Source organism: Mixophyes fleayi, chromosome 9 (genome assembly GCF_038048845.1).
Source record: "Mixophyes fleayi isolate aMixFle1 chromosome 9, aMixFle1.hap1, whole genome shotgun sequence".
NCBI classification, from domain to species: Eukaryota; Metazoa; Chordata; class Amphibia; order Anura; family Limnodynastidae; genus Mixophyes; species Mixophyes fleayi.
Window position 1 is genome coordinate 25,666,606 of NC_134410.1, and position 16,733 is coordinate 25,683,338.

General features: G+C 42.4%; 1 protein-coding gene across 4 annotated transcripts in view; it reads left to right on the plus strand.

Annotated features, from left to right (window-relative positions):
• SPTBN4 (spectrin beta, non-erythrocytic 4) overlaps window positions 1–16,733 on the plus strand; it is a 98,017-nt gene that overhangs the window by 24,756 nt on the left and 56,528 nt on the right. For 3 of the 4 annotated variants that reach the window (XM_075187066.1, XM_075187067.1, XM_075187068.1), the window contains exons 12-18: window positions 609–767; window positions 879–1,181; window positions 1,345–1,495; window positions 2,281–2,594; window positions 2,769–3,328; window positions 3,538–3,675; window positions 5,655–6,411. In XM_075187066.1, the coding sequence (XP_075043167.1) occupies window positions 609–767; window positions 879–1,181; window positions 1,345–1,495; window positions 2,281–2,594; window positions 2,769–3,328; window positions 3,538–3,675; window positions 5,655–6,411 (2,382 nt within the window). Of the gene's footprint in view, window positions 1–608; window positions 768–878; window positions 1,182–1,344; window positions 1,496–2,280; window positions 2,595–2,748; window positions 3,329–3,537; window positions 3,676–5,654; window positions 6,412–16,733 lie in introns of those variants that run through there. The other variant, XM_075187070.1, reaches the window with a different exon arrangement.

Consider the following 16,733-nt stretch of genomic DNA (forward strand, 5'->3'; position numbering starts at 1 on the left):
GTGTGCAAGCGGTAAAGGGGTAAAATATAATCGCTAAAGAACATATCTGCAAGATCAGAGTTCTCTTAAGAATTGCACATATACAGGTTTTGGGTCATGGTTTCTAAATATGAGATAATTTGCTGATTGTATCTCATTCTGTAAAATAATGGGTAGATTATCAGTACAGATTGTCGAGGGGAAGTTACATCAAATAAGCACTATAAGGATTTGGATGATGTGAGTTTACTGAATATACACACGGTGGCTAAGTGGTTAGCACTTCTGCCTCACAACGCTCATGAGTTCAATAAATGACCATGGCCTTATCTGTGTGGATTTTCTATGTTCTCCCCGTGTTTTCGTGGGTTTCCTCCCACACTCCAAAAACATACTAGTAGGTTAATTAGCTGCTATCAAAATTGACCCTAGTCTCTCTTTTTCAGTCTCTGTCTGTGTGTGTATGTTAGGGGATTTAGACTGTAAGCTCCAATGGGGCAGGGACTGATGTGAATGAGTTCTCTGTACAGCGCTGCGGAATCAGTGGCGCTATATAAATGATGATGATGATACCCACTTGCCTGCCTGGTAGGTATTTAATTTTGCTGGATGTGTTTGATATGTTTTAGGCCTGGACACGGCTGGAGAAGGCTGAACATGAGCGAGAGGTGGCTCTGCGTAATGAGCTTATCCGTCAGGAGAAGCTGGAGCTGTTGTCCCAACGATTTGACCAGAAGGCAGCCATGAGGGAGGCTTGGCTCACCGAGAACCAGCGGCTGGTGTCCCAGGTAAGACGTAGACAGCAGCGTAGACGCCCTTCCTTACAGTGTGTTATTCATTTGCACATTAAACCGAGGAGGCGATAATCCCTCATTTAAAACGTCTGTTATTCTCGCCAGGATAATTTTGGTTACGACCTGTCAGCAGTGGAGGCCGCCATGAAGAAACATGAGGCTATCGAGGCTGACATTTCTTCCTATGAGGAGCGGATCCAGGTGGTGGCCGACCTGGCCCAGGAGATGGAGTCGGAAGGATATTATGATATCTGCAGGATAACAGCCCAGAAAGATAATATCCTAAGACAGTGGAACCTGCTGAAAGATCTGCTCAGCGCCAGAAGAAGGAGATTGGAGCAGAACCTGGCACTCCAGAAAGTATTCCAGGAAATGGTTTACATGATAGACTGGATGGATGAGATGCAGGTAACGAGGGGTCAGACACACTATTTTGGGGAAGGGGCACATTGGGACTGGTATAAAGGTGACAGAGTGGGTGTGATCCAAGCAATGCTGCATGGAATGGGTCTCACAGGGGATTAGTCACACAATGACTGTGTTCATGTAGACATCTCTCTGTGCTCCTCAGGTTCCCCTATCATCCAAAGATTTTGGAAAGCACCTACTGGAAGTAGAAGATCTTCTGCAGAAACACAGCTTGCAGGAGGCCGACATCACCGCCCAGACTGAGAGGGTCAACTCCTTGAATCAGGCTGCCCTAAAATTCACTCAGTACTCTGGTGGGTGCGAACAGAATAACATTCCCACTTCGCAATGTGTGAACTAGGAAAGTAGTAGTGCAAATAGAATATAATTCCCCCAGTTCAGTGTTTACCGTGAACGTAAGTGGGCTAAAAAAATCTAATTTGCATAATTTAATGTTCAACAAATAAAATCTTGCCTGTCGGTTGCTCCAGATGGTGAAGGTGAATGCCACATTGCTTCTGAGTGTTATTCGCGCCTCTAATTACACCTTTTCTTTATTGGCATTGATAATGTATTTTATATCAAATGTAGTGTTTCTTTAAGAATGCTTCACATTTTAATATGCTCAGCGATATATTCTAGAATTTGTAAGAAGTTTTGCAGATAATTTTAGAAGCAGAAGTAAAAATGACATCTGCAGAAGTAGCTGATTACAAATAATGTACTACCTTAAACTTCTTGGAAAATTGCACCATAACGCTAGAACAAGTACAACCCCAGGCTTGTCAGGAAACTGATTCATCAACTGCTTTTGCACATCAACAAGTTCCTCAAACATACTACAAATGTTTAACCTGGTATGCATTAAAGCAGAGCAGATTCTATACAGTAGAGATGGTGTTGTGTATATTCTGTTCTCCAATCGATCATAATACATGCTTGCAGGAAGATTTCCTTTGATTGTGTATAAGCCTGGGATGAATCCACGGATAGCATACGTTGGATTTGACAGCATGCAGCAGATACACACCAAAAGTGGACATATTTGTAAGTAGTAAATTGGGGCCTGAATAACAAGTAAATATTTTATGTCACACAGATTATCAGCCCTGCGACCCCCAGATCATCTGCAACCGTGTAGAGCATGTCAAGAGCTGCTTGGAAGGACTGCGGCAGCTAGCGGAGAAACGACGGGGTGAGCTGGAAGAATCAAGGCATCTCTGGTGCTTTCTGCAGGAGGTGGAGGAGGCTGAGGGCTGGATTCGAGAGAAAGAACAGATTCTGTCTGCCCCACAAAGCTACGGGAAAGATCTGAGCAGCGTCCTACGGCTTCTGAGCAAACACAAGATTCTGGTGGGGGAGATCGGAGGGAGATATGCTATGCTACAACAGACCCTACAGAAAGGGGAGCAGGTGAATATTGTGCCTTTATGTTCTGCTCCAGTAAATTCTCAATAGCTTGTAGTTATTAGGGCATTGAATTAATTACACATAACACTTCTGTTTTACACACTGTAGAGCTAGAAATGTAGATATGGTCAGTAAGATATTAACCAACTTTTTACAGTTTCCTTTTATGCTTTCAAGGTGCTAACAAAGAGGCGACGAGGAATGTCTGGACTCCGCCAGAGAATGCAAGAGGTGAAGCTGAAATGGGAGAACCTTGAGAAGGCTTCCAATGCCCATCAGCTGAAGCTCCAGGAGGCCTCCAACTTCCATCAGTTCAATGCAGACAATGTGGAGCTTGCCGGTTGGTTGCAGGACACCTATCGCCTGGTATCCAGTGATGACTTTGGACACGATGAGTTCTCCACGCAGTCTTTGGTCAAGAAGCATCGAGCGGCCAGTGAAGAGATCGAGAAGCACAGACCCGGTGTGCTGGGATTGAGAAAACAGTTGTCAGAACTGGGTGCAGAGTATCGAGACCAGGTGGACATACAGATCAGTATTGTGGAGGTGGAGCAACTCTATGGAGAGGTGGTGGAAGTAGCCACCTTGCGGAGCCAGTGGCTTCAAGATGCTTTAGATGTCTACAAAATGTTTGGGGAGGTTAACTCCTGTGAGGTGTGGATAGACGAGAAGGAGCAATGGTTAATGAAGATGGATATCCCACAGAGACTGGAAGATGTGGAGGTGGTCCAACACAGGTGAGAACTTGACAATCCTGGTTATTAGGTTCTGCCGTTAAGCAGGTCCATTTTTCAGTACCCTCCTCAAGTGCCCATTTTATGCATGTTTTTGTGTTAGTTTATAATTAATATTTGGCTAGATCCCACTTTTCTTCAATTAATACGTTTTGGAAGAAGATAATGGAGAGGATTATTTGGTGACCAGGATTTTGTCTTATGGGTTGTAGATTCGAGAGTCTGGACCAAGAAATGAACAGTCTAATGGGTCGTGTACTGGATGTCAACCAGATTGTGCAGCAGCTGCTGGAGGGTGGCCATCCCAGCTCCTCAGAGGTCCGCGCCTGTCAGGATCACCTAAACAGCAGGTATTCCAACTGCATGGATGGGGAGTGATTCACAGATGTGTCTCTATTACCCTGTACACACTGTGTCCTCCACACATTGCAGCTCACTGATGGATGAGATATTATTAGTAATGAATGGAAATAAGCTTGTCGATATAGTGCCTTGGGGATGATGAAATACTTAAATAATAACTGGCATAAATACAAAGAAGTTATGAAAATAAAACTGAAATGAACTCAGTAATTCAGATGAGATGATTAGGGCAGTGAGGGTTATTTGCAGTAACCCATGGCAACCAATCTGAACTTGTATCAGGTTTTATCTGCCTATGGTATATTTTCCAGTGAATACAAATGTCTGATTGACTGGTATGGTTTAGTGCAGACTTTCACCTTTAAGAAATATTAGTAAATAGCCTCTAATGACTCATTCTAGAACTCTCAGTAGAGAGGCAGGTGAGTGTGGCCCAACAGATCACAGCCTTACCAATATACTGATGGGAAATGATTATGGAAGTGTATTTCATTTTATAGATTCAGGTGTAGTAGAGCCCAGTGACCAGGATGTTACAGTAGTACAGAAGAGAGAGGATATGGGCCTAGATACCTATTTCACCAATAGAAACACTTAGATACAGACAGAATTCATTTAGAGAGATAGACATTAGTAGCTATGGTATTTAAAGTGCGTGAGGAATCTATTGTTACACCCAGACACTGCGATGTCCTTCTGCGCACGTTGCTGCCCGTTATGGTAGGAATCACTGCACATTTTTCTGCGCCCCTCTGAGAGATGCCTGTAAATCTCTCTCGCGAGGTGTCTCCGTGGACGTTTCAGAGACACCTTGCGCCAAATTGAATCTCCCTCCCAGAGTATGAGGATGTGGGTGAATTATCTGCAAAGAAGCATCCGTTGGAGATGATTTAGGTGATGAATGGTACAGCTGTAAAAATGCCTTTACAAACTCAATATGTATGATTGCAGTACATTGCGATGTATTGTGCTAGTCACATGTTCTTCAGGGTTTTGCTAAACAATGAAACAATTTAATTGTAATGTTTTGATTTTTTTTTTATTAAGTACTTTAGAGCAAGGGCCAAAGCCAAGTGTTGCCCTCTAAGGTATTTTATTGCCCTCACTTTCCCTAACAACCTCCAGAGTCTATTGTATGGTAACATATGTTAATAGTATTCACCTGAGCATCAGATATACATTGTTTGTCCAAGTTTGAGGGACCACTTTTCATTATACGCTTCTATCATCCCTGTGGAACCTGTCTCTTCATGTATTCTTCATACAATACAATGGGACAGAAAATGCCAGCAATATAAATAGGATGCATATTAAAAAAAGAAAAAAAAAGGTTATTGAATCAGAAAAAGGTTAATTCATGGTGAGGTGTGTACTTTCATAGTCCCTATTTGTAAAATACATAGTCTAATATGAAAAGGCATCTGGTAACATTCATAAATGGAAATTTACACGTTATCATGCTATGACATGAGCTAAGAAGCTTAAGATCCTATGTAGCCATGTTATCTACCATAAAACAAGCCATTGTTATCTGTTATCAGCCACTTCCGACTCTTCCATTGTTCCTGCAGTGTCCTTTAAAGCGGAATTCAACTTGAGAAATCCACTGGAGAAATAATTCTGCATTGTCTCTATGTCACACTGCCTCTGTTATCCATATAAACAGTAGTAATATCTGCGGCTTAGAGTAGACACACAAGAAAATGTTGCTGACATAATCTTATTATGGTAACCTTGGACAGCAGAGGCAGTGTGGATAATGGATCTCTATGCCACCGAATTACAGCTTCATCTTCCCCCTCAATTCTGATTTATCTTGTCTGCCAATTATGGCTTTATCTTATCAATTCAGCAAAGATCCTAAAATGATTACATATATATTTGTCTGTGTCACTAGTCGCTGTTATTTATAAAGTTACTCGGGTTCTAGGTACATGCATTCATCTCCATTGTTGTGCTTGAACAGGTGGAACCGGATTGTGGAGCTCGTTGAGCAGAGGAAAGAACAGGTCACCTCCGTCCTTCGCCTGCAGAACTACTTCCTAGAGTGCAACGAGGTGAAGTCACAGATCCGTGAGAAGAGGAAGGCCATGGAGACCACTCAAGGCGGTAGCGGAGAATTGGGTGGGGTGTTGTCTCTGCAGAGGAAGCTCTCCAACATGGAGGCAGCATTGGTGGCTCTTGAGCCCAAGTTGGTCCAGCTACAGCAAGATGCGGAAGTTCTTACCACCTGCCACCCATCCCAGGCCATGGAAGTGCTAGTGCACTTTGAGGAGATTAGCGGGGAGTGGGAAGCCCTGAAGAGGACTATGCAAGGGTGTGAGGATTCCCTCACAGTTGCCAGCAAGTTACAGCAATTTATTCAAGACCTGGACAACTTTCTGACCTGGTTGGTCAAGACGCAAACCGCTGTGGCTGCCGAAGAGTTGCCATCCAACCTAGTGGAGGCTGAGAGATTGCTGGGGCTCCATGGCTCCCTGAAAGAAGAGATTAGCAGATATGAGGAGGACTACAATAAGATTCAGGCAGTCAGCGATCTTCTGAGCCTGGAGGAGGCCGACCTGCCGTACCTCTCACTCCAGCAGTGGTTGCAGAAGTTGGAGGTGGGGTGGAATAAGCTGCTCCAGATGTGGGAGAACAGGAGGGAGGTCCTGGTACAGTCCCATATCTTCCATCTGTTCTTGAGAGATGTGAAACAGGCTGACGCGTGCCTGAACAACCAGGTAAGACTTGTTGTGTGATGCATGGGCCACCTGTAGGGAAAAACCAGATATGCCCAATTATATAAAAAAGTGAATGTCATATAAATTATACACAGGCGTTTTCCACAATCTGAGGTGTCATCACTACTGTAGGGGTCAATAAAGGTCATTTATGAGCTGCAAAGTATATGAGAATTTGTGTTTGTGCAGATGAGCCTAATTGTCACCCTTGCACATAGGAAAGAGCTGGCCCACGGCACGCCTTCATTCTGCCCCTGTGAAGGTGCCCTGTTTGAGCATTTGTAGGTTTCCCAGTCCAACTGGAGGCATACACGGGACCTGATGTAGAGTTGACGTAGAGCAGACGTAAAGTGCGTCCAAAATAAGCTGCAAATTACGGGAGTCTGCTGAACTGCGCATATTGTAAGGTGATTGCAACTTGACTACTACATAAAATACATATTTGGAGAAGGACTTGAAGCACTAGGGCACTTCCTACACCCGTGGGGATAATAAAGAGTTAATTTATATAAATGAATTTTTTTTGCTGGTGTACTACTGATTCCAGCAAGCCCTAAACTGCTTGGGAATGCGTGTGTTGGTAGAATTATAGGTGCCAGCATACCCACGGCTGTCAGAGCATACTGGCACTTATAGAAGTACAAGCACCTGTACGACCTGGGACCCAGAGCCCAGCTGAAACCTGTGAAAAACACACTAAAATATACAAACACACACAGTGACAAACTTCTTTATAGAAACAAAAGACTCCCCCACATATACACATTCCTACCCATGTATTGCTCACCTAAATCTATGGGGGTGCCTATTTTTTTCTTCCAGCTTTTAATCATTGGGATGAAAAAAAAAAAATATGTTTACCCAAGAAATACTTTATGGAGCTGTGATGCGAGTAATGGGCTATACTGCCTGTCAGCTCTGTATTGAATTGTAGTGAGGCTCATTCATGAAAAGAACTTCACTACTGGCCAATACACATCGGCTTTCTCACACTGACCAATCAGAGCGAAACAACAGTTTTGTATCGTCAACCTTGGGTTGTTGTTTTTTTATCCCAGTGGATTGAAGGCTGGAAGAAAGAAGAGGACTCCCCATGGATTTAGGTGAACAAAAAATGGGTAAAAGAGGATACATGTGGGGGAGTCTGAAAATAACCCCATTACTTTCAGCACTGAGCTGTTTTCCAGAGAGGGGGAAGGGGGTATATTTTTTTGCAGATCTGATTTCCCTAGGGAATTCGGCCCTGTGCTGAACAGGTTAGTACTGGTTAAGATTAAGACAGGGGCACTCCATGCTGTGGGTTTCCTCTCATAGCCTAGTTACGGTAGCTGCTCTTTCAGGGACCCCATGCTGTTCGTCCCCCTGAGTGTATCTGCCGATCTCTGACCTCTACATAGGCAGCAAGTACATCATCATCATCATCATCTATTTATTTATATAGCGCCACTAAATCCGCAGCGCCATACAGAGAACTCACTCACATCAGTCCCTGCCCCATTGGAGCTTACAGTCTAAATGCCCTAACATATACATACACAGCCTGAGAGAGACTAAGGGCAATTTAATAACAGCCAATGAGCACACCTCCTCTGTAGTTGCCTTGCGTTGAAACAATCCTTCCCTCCCCCTTTCGGCCTCTGTAAGCGTGAAGTGTACAGTCATGGCCAAAAGATTTGAGAAAGACACAAATATTATTTTTCACAAAGTCTACTGTCTGTTTTTATGATGGCAATTTGCATATACTCCAGAATGTCATGAAGAGTGATCAGATGAATTGCAATTCAGTTCTAAGTCCCTCTTTGCCATGACAATGAACTATATCCCGAAAAAAACATTTCCACTGCATTTCAGCCCTGCCACAAAAGGACCAGCTGACATCAGGTCACTGATTCTCTCGTAACACAGATTTGAGAGTGTTATGAGGACAAGGCTGGAGATCACTCTGTGATGCTGATTGAGTTAGAATAACAGACTGGAAGCTTTAAAAGGAGGGTGGTGCTTGAAATCATTGTTCTTCCTGTGTTAACCATAGTTACCTGCAAGGAAACATGTGCATTCATCATTGCTTCGCACAAAAATGGCTTCACAGGCAAGGATATTGCTGCTAGTAAGATTGCACCTAAGTCAACCATTTATCGGAACATCAAGAATTTCAAGGAGAGAGGTTCAATAGTTGTGAAGAAGGCTTCAGGGCACCCAAGAATGTCCAGCAAGCGCCAGGACCGTCTCCTAAAGTTGATTCAGCTGCGGGATCGGGGCACCGTCAGTGCAGAGCTTGCTCAGGAATGGCAGCAGGCAGGTGTGAGTGCATCTGCACGCACAGTGAGGCGAAGACTTTTGGAGGATGGCTTGGTGTCGAGAAGGCCAGCAAAGAAGCCACTTCTCTCCAGGAAAAACATCAGGGACAGACTGATATTCTGCAAAAGGTACAGGAATTGGACTGCTGAGGACGGGTAAATTCAGATTGTTTGGGGCATCTGTAAAAATGCCTATTCGGAGAAGGACAGGTGAGCGCTACCATCAGTCCTGTGTCATACCAACAGTAAAGCATTCTGAGACCATTCATGTGTGGGGTTGCTTCTCAGACAAGGGAGTGGGCTCACTTACAATTTTGCCTAAGAACACAGCCATAAATATAGAATGGTACCAAAACATCCTCCAAGAGCAACTTCTCCCAACCATCCAAGAACAGTTTGGTGACGAACAATGCCTTTTCCAGCATGATGGAACACCTTGCCATAAGGCAAAAGTGATAACTAAGTGACTCGGGGATCAAAACATCAACATTTTGGGTCCATGGACGGAAAACTCCCCAGACCTTAATCCCATTGATTGAGGCGGGTGGACAAACAAAAACCCACAAATTCTGACAAACTCCAAGCATTGATTAGGCAAGAACGGGCGGCCATCAGTCAGTATGTGGCCCAGAAGTTGATTGACAGCATGCCAGGGCGAATTGCAGAGGTCTTCAAACAGAAGGGTCAACACTGCAAATATTGACTCTTTGCATAAACTTAATGTAATTGTCAATAAAAGCTTTTGACACTTATGAAATGCTTGTAATTTTACTTCAGTATACCATAGCAACATCTGACAAAAAGATCTAAAAACACTGAAGCAGCAAACTTTGTGGAAACCAATACTTGTGTCATTCTCAAAACTTTTGGCCATGACTGTACTAAAAGTAAGATGCGCCTGAGTCTGCATAGGGCCCTCCGTATTTGCTATTTTTGTGCACATGTGGAGTAAAAAAGCATAATTTAACCATAAAACATGCATTTACTTCCAACTATATATGATGCCGAGTAAAAATGTCACTTCAAACCAATCATATCACCCGCTTCATTTAAATAGTTTTTTTTTGTCTTATAAATAAATGACACATAAGGTGCAACCGAGTTTATTTTGTTTAATTAAAATGTAATGTATTGTTATTTTTTATAATTTGTTTATATTTGTATTTGTATTTTTCCTTCCTGGGGGGCAGACATATACTGATCTGACCCCCTGCCTATACACATCCTAGGAGCAGCATTTGCTCCTTATAGGATACATGGGGAGTGTAACCGGAGACAGCGGGCTGTAGTGACGTCTCTACAACCTGCTTCTCTAGTCTTCCCTGCCGTCATTATTGCTGAGGACAACATCCTCTGTTGCTGTTCTCAGCAAAAATTGTGACTGCACTGCCATCTCCCAGCATGCTCTGCTCCCCTTCCCATGAAAACATGTCAATTAGGCCATAAAAAGTGTCATTTACAAATAATTGCACCTACATCTATTATATAGATACACTTTATTTCACCTAAACACACACAATCCCCAGCTCACTGTAAAAAACCCTTTTATTAATAAAGTAAAAACTAATCTGTGCCTGGTTCATGACAGTGCAGTACCGACTGCTTTGCAGATAACCTGTAACCCATGCACCCCTGAATGCATCTTCTTCACCCCTTAAAGTGTGTTGAAATAATTACGACCACAAACGAAATCTAATTTTTGCATGTGAGTGCGTAACTAGATAACTGCATCGAGCCTGCAGTCTGCCATAGATGTCACAATCCATGCAGGATTTGGCACTCTTGCAGACACCACCATTTTCATATGTAAAATCCATGCGTGTTACATACAATCCGGCACATTTGCACAAAAACAGGTGCTAAAGGTTTTGGCACTGCGGGAGATGCGTTTTTACATGATCTTTGACATTTCTATTTTAGATGTGAAAGTTTTTCTAGCGCTCCCATGTGTCATAGTTTTCACAGTCTTTTTGGAAATGAAAAAAAACTATGCTACCTTTTTATATTTTTTTATATAAAATGGACTTCTCCATCTCCAGTACCTGTTTCTTTCTCCTGGTACCCTGTTCACTGTGCTGAGTTCTGATAAAATAAGGGCTCCGCAAAGATGGATCTGATCTGTTACATTGGGCCCGCCTACCGCGATACATTACGTAGCTTCAGTCAGCCAATGTAATAGCGTGATAGTCTCAGTGTGGCTGCTCTTGGCAGCGGGATTTTGACATGTCGGCACGCTGAAGTGGCGTAAGAAGGGGGACCTTTAGTGTACAGGTACCGGAGGTTGATGTCCGTTTTATGATAAGTTTATTAAAATGTTTATATTTCTGCAGGCCCGGCGCTCCCATTAGGCAAGGTTAGGCACTTGCCTAGGGCGCCGGGCTCTGGAGGGCGCCACAAGAATGTAAATTATTTTAAAACTGTGCGGCGACCGCTGACCATACCTGTCACGGCCGCCGCACAGCATTCAGATGCACGGGGGAGGGGGGAGAGGCTATTGCTCACCACCGCCACCTCTCTACTCCATCTCCTCCCCTCCACTCACTAGTGTCAGTGAGTGGAGGGGAGGAGACGGAGCAGAGAGGCGGCGGTGGTGTGACAAGGTAAGGAAATGCCTAGGGCGCCATGGACCCTAGCACCAGCCCTGTATTTCTGGACAACCACAGTAGCAGTTGAACATAGAACTTTTCTTGCTGCAAAAACCAAGAGTTGATGACACAGTTAATGTGTCCGTACATGAAGCTCATGACTGACAAACCTTGGTCTAGTGGTTGCGTATAAAGAACCTGAGTCATTAAGGAGAGCAAAGCATAAAAAAGGAGTAACTTTGCACCTGGGCAAAACCATGTTGTATTGGAGGGGGAGGTTAATTGTGGGGACAGATTTATAGTTGGGGTAGGGCATATCCTAGATCAATGTTAAATTTCAGTGTAAAAATAAAGCTATCAAGTATTTGTGTGCTAGATGAAAAAACAGCCAGTATTTATCTTATGTGAAGAATAATAAACTAATTTGCACCCCTTATATTGTAACATGGTTTGTCCCGGGGGAACATTTTTCTCCTTCTACGCGACCAACTAGACCAAGGTTTGTCAGTCATTTTTCATCATGTAACTCCTTATGATGGTATATATTTATCAAATGTTCCCTATTGTTTGTCAGTTTATCCCAGGTGTCCCCTAAAGTGTGTAAATATATTTATTTATCCGTTAAGTTAAATGTTTAAGTATTCCAAAATGTGTGTAAATATTTGTCAAGTAACCCTGTATGTCTTTACATTTTTAAAAGAATACCCCTTCTATTTTGTTTTGAATATGTTTTAATCATTACTTATTAAACTTTTATTTTGAAATTTGCCTCACTGGTAGAGGTACACCTTAAAGCTGCAGCATTGCATGATGAGAAACTCCCTGAGCTATAGGTTTTAATGGATTTACTACATGCATGTTCCTTTAGAGGGTTAAATTTTTACAATTAACGGTATAATGTGAGAAACGTATGAATTTTTTGACACATTTAGGGTTAACTTTATCAAGCTGTGAGTTTCCGCCGAGTTTGAAAAGTGGAGATGTTGCCTATAGCAACCAATCAGATTCTAGCTGTCATTTTGTAGAATGTACTAAATAAATGACAGCTAGAGTCTGATTTGCTTGCTATAGGCAACATCTCCACTTTTCAAACCCGCTGCAAACTCGCAGCTTGATAAATAAACCCCTTAGGGGCATATTCAATTAGGTTTTGGATTCGCGGTAACGCGCCGGAACAGCCGCGAAACGTAATACACGTTACCGCAATAACGTGGATTTTCGTTCGCAGCCCATAGGGTTGCGAACGAAAATCCGCGTTAATGCGGTACCGTAATACCCGCAAGAACGCGCACTTTTCGCGGTAACGCGCGTTACCGCAAATCCGAAAGCTAATTGAATATGCCCCTTAGTGTCAATGATCCATTGAATGATAAATATTGATACTTTTATACTGTATTCTTATCATATGTAGGAAGTATTGATTGATTTTAGGAGATTTTGCTCATGGAATGGGGTTTCTAAACTTGGACACCCCTTTTTTTTATCATTCCTAAACCCCAACCCTTAATGCCTGTTTGCGTTGCACTTAGTGAGCCTGGTCATTATATAGTTACACAGCAAATGAGGTTGAATAAGGGCCCCTCTCTAGTTATACATTCTACACAGAAGAACTCCCAGTTTAATTTATATCTGTCATATATTCCCTAACAATAGGGGGAGTGGTGGCTGCAGAAAATTCAGACACATCGACCCCAATAGTCCTGATTTTCGAATGATAGATCTCAGACTCATGGACTAACTGACTAGGGTTTAGTCACAGTCAAATGGAGATATTTGGAAGGTTCAATGACATCGCCTATTAGATCATTACTGAAGCTTATTTTATTTTGATGTTTATAATATGGAATGTTGAGAGGTTGGAGCGCACCGCTTGTATAGATGGGGGAAGGGTGGTTAACGGTTATACAGGCGATGTGTTCATTCCAGTTGAACTAGAAAATATACTACACACGGGAGACGATCACCAGGGGTACTCTTTGTATATGCCACCTGCATCAGTTCTCTAGGAACCAGCAATTTGGTAGGGTGCATTCGTATGGATATTGGTTCAGTTCCCCTATAATGCAAATCGTGGGGATCCCCAGTGTCCCCACCTAAAACCTGAACCTGAGAACCTGCTTACGTGGCAGCTCATGGTGCTGGAAGACTCAATCAGCTGTTCAGTGAAACTCTGTGGATTGTTCTTGTTGTTCACTGCAGGTAAAATGAGCAGACTGTGGCACAACCTCACACCTGGCTTAAGGATTCCCTCTATTTGTAACTTCTTTAAAAGGCTTGTCCACAACAATGAGCTTTTTCTGTGGTTTTGAATCTTTCTTTTACAGTATAACAAAACAACAGTACTGAAAAAAAACACTTTAAAACAGCTAAAAAAAAAACTTTATTTGTATTACCACCGAACATTTTTGGGTATGTCATTCAGAATTGGATGCATTTGCGCATCTAAAGTACGTAGAAAAAGCAAAACAAAGCCTAGTTACATGTGTACGTTGAGTCAGTGTACAAGTGTGTATGCTTATGGCTGATGATAGTGTGGAGCTGCGGCTTCACAGCGTTAGTAGTAGATGCTAAAGTCACAAGACCCTATTTGTACACAATATAATAATGCAATAAAGTGTCAAGGCTGTTATTAAGAAATGTGAAAGTCACATTTTCCATATAAAATGTATTTAAATAAACCCACATCCGTTGTTTATCCCTTTAGAGATCCAATAGGAAACCTCTTTCCTGCAGTAATACAAATTAAAATGACACATAAATTATGCAAATACACAGGTGCAACTATAGTAAAAAAATATTAAAGCCGTCATTACACAAAAAGAGAATCAGAAGAGATTAGATAGGGCTGCTAATGGTCATCAACATTGCGTGTCTTTGTACAGCCCTCCAGTATCTGGAGGCGATACACCTCCTAAAAAGCTTATCTTCTGTTGCGTCCACATGTAATTATGTTGCACTTGAATACGCCCATAACTCTATTTACCCACCTCTGTCCACATCTGCTAACAACCTGCTGAGAGACCATTGTATATACACTGCAGTTATATCATGTATATTATACAGCTTATTAACACATAGGGGGGTATTCAATTGTCGGGTTCCCGCGGTGCGTAAAAACTAGCTGGATTTCAGCTCGCGGCTCAGCTCGCAGCGAGCTGAAATCCAGCAAGAAAATTACCATAGTAATGTTTTTTCCGCGCACTATTAATGACGCGGCCGCATCTCCTGTCATGTGATGCGGCCGCCTGTGCGCTGACGCGCCCGCATCGCTTGTCTTGTAAAGCGGCCGCAGGTAATATCAAAGAAAAACATGCATCCACGGGGGTGGCGGCCCGAACAGGGGTCAGACTGAGTGGCCCGGGGGACCGATGCCCCCCTGCCCCCTGGCCCAGTCCACCCCTGCCAGGAGCGTTATGTGGCAGGTCCCGCTCACAGCGCTGAATGGGTGGCACGCTCTCTTGCCACTTATGCGCTTGGTGATGCATGGATGTTTTCAGCGGAGGGGAGGAGGTTTGGGAGTGACATAGCACTAGTCACGCATCCAGGGGGAGGTGGACACTCTACCACAATGTAATTGCCCCTATCAGGCGCCCTTCTCTCAGTGTTCTGAATACAAACATTAGAATGTTGTGGGGTTTGTATAGATGAATTTCAAATAGCAGCTTTACTTGCTGTTCACATATACTTACCTATTGCTCCTGTTTTGCCTCGTGATTTCGAGAATCACTGAGCTAAGTCGATTGCCTGTCTTGTTTAATAATTTATAGGCTGCAGCTTTTCCCTCTCCATCACTGTTGAGAAGTTGGATGGTATGAAAATACCTAAAGAAGAGCAATCATGAAATAAACATAAAGAACAGAAAACTATTGGGTCTATTTCAAAAACTTTAATTAAAAAAATGAAACAAAAAATGAAAAATGTAACATTGTTTTAACCATAGTTCTTTACTCTGTTGGAATGTCTACAGAATTAGGGTGAGAGCAAGTAATTCTCCTACAATCATTTGCAGGGTGGGCGGGGATTTGTGCTATGACCATGCAATCACATCTTCAAGCCCCGCCCACACCGGTGAATACTGAGTGGGCAGAGTCATGGCAATGAAATTAATATTGTATTTCATGCCTCATCCACTTGAGGGCACGAATGCTCCCACTTCTTCCGTTCATACCTCCCCTCTGCACCTTAAAGAGAGAATATAGAAAGAATAGAAAAATATACGCTAATATTAGTCATACTACTATTTCGATTTCCCCTCCGAGAGCATCTCCACAATCCAGAAATAGCAGTGCCTTAAATAAAGGTTATAATAATTGCGCATGAATGAAACAGACCTGTCACAGTCTCGGAACCATAGGTCTGTACCTAGTAGTGGTGCTTTTACCGTACCAATGCAGTCCAAATTACAGAATATCTACAAACTGACCAGCTTACATATGTGATGTCTGTTAAACACACAGGCAAAGTAATTCTGTAAAGTAGTATGATATATAGTATATATATTTAGTAATGAAACCTGTAGAGACCTTAGAACAAAACCAGAGAAGAAATATGCCTGCACTCTGTTAATCCCATATTATATATGGTACCATGGTAATATAAACTTCCTATATGTATACAAAACAAAAAGACAGTTGTTGGCAACGCTTATCCTTAACACTGCATATCTGTGTGTTTCTAGCAAAATCAATGAGGCATTGGTTAATATTTTTTTTTATATATTCTTTATACGTTGCAAAAAATAATTAACAGCAATTAACAGTAATAGTTTGCATAGAACATACATAACAAGGCAGCAATATAAGAAAGTTTTCACTGTGTATAAGAGCATAAACAATCATTGGGGAAAAGAAAAACAGACAAGGGAGAGAAAGGGAGTGGCTGGAGAAAGGGGGTAGATAGGTGCTCAAAATATAAAATAAAAATTGAAGTTTGACATCTCACATCATCAACAAAGGTAGAGCTCTAGGAACTGGTTAATAGGGCCATAGGGGAACGATACCATTTAAGAAGAGCAATGGAGAGGGAGCACTGCAATGTCCTCTCAGAAGCTACGCCATCATTGTGAAGGAAGCGATCTTGTAGAAAATTTGTCTGTTTCTTTAAATTCCAGCCAACTGTGGTTCATATTTTTTAATGGTGTTTTAAACATATAGGTCAGTGTAGGACCTGCATATATTGACGCTGGGATGCAGGCTTAAAAGTTTTGATAAAAATATGAACCCATACCTTATGTTTTAATTTTTCTAGATACACACAGATATGCAGTGTTAAAGAACTTATAAGCAGTCATTATATTACTTCAAGAGAAGCTTAGGAGGGTAACTAGGGCTGTATGATAAGGGGTTACCGCCCAAGGCGCAATGCTGAAGGGGTGTGCAGTTTATAAATATTTAAGGTTCACATACACATTAGCTTCTTATAACTCTGTATATTATTTTGA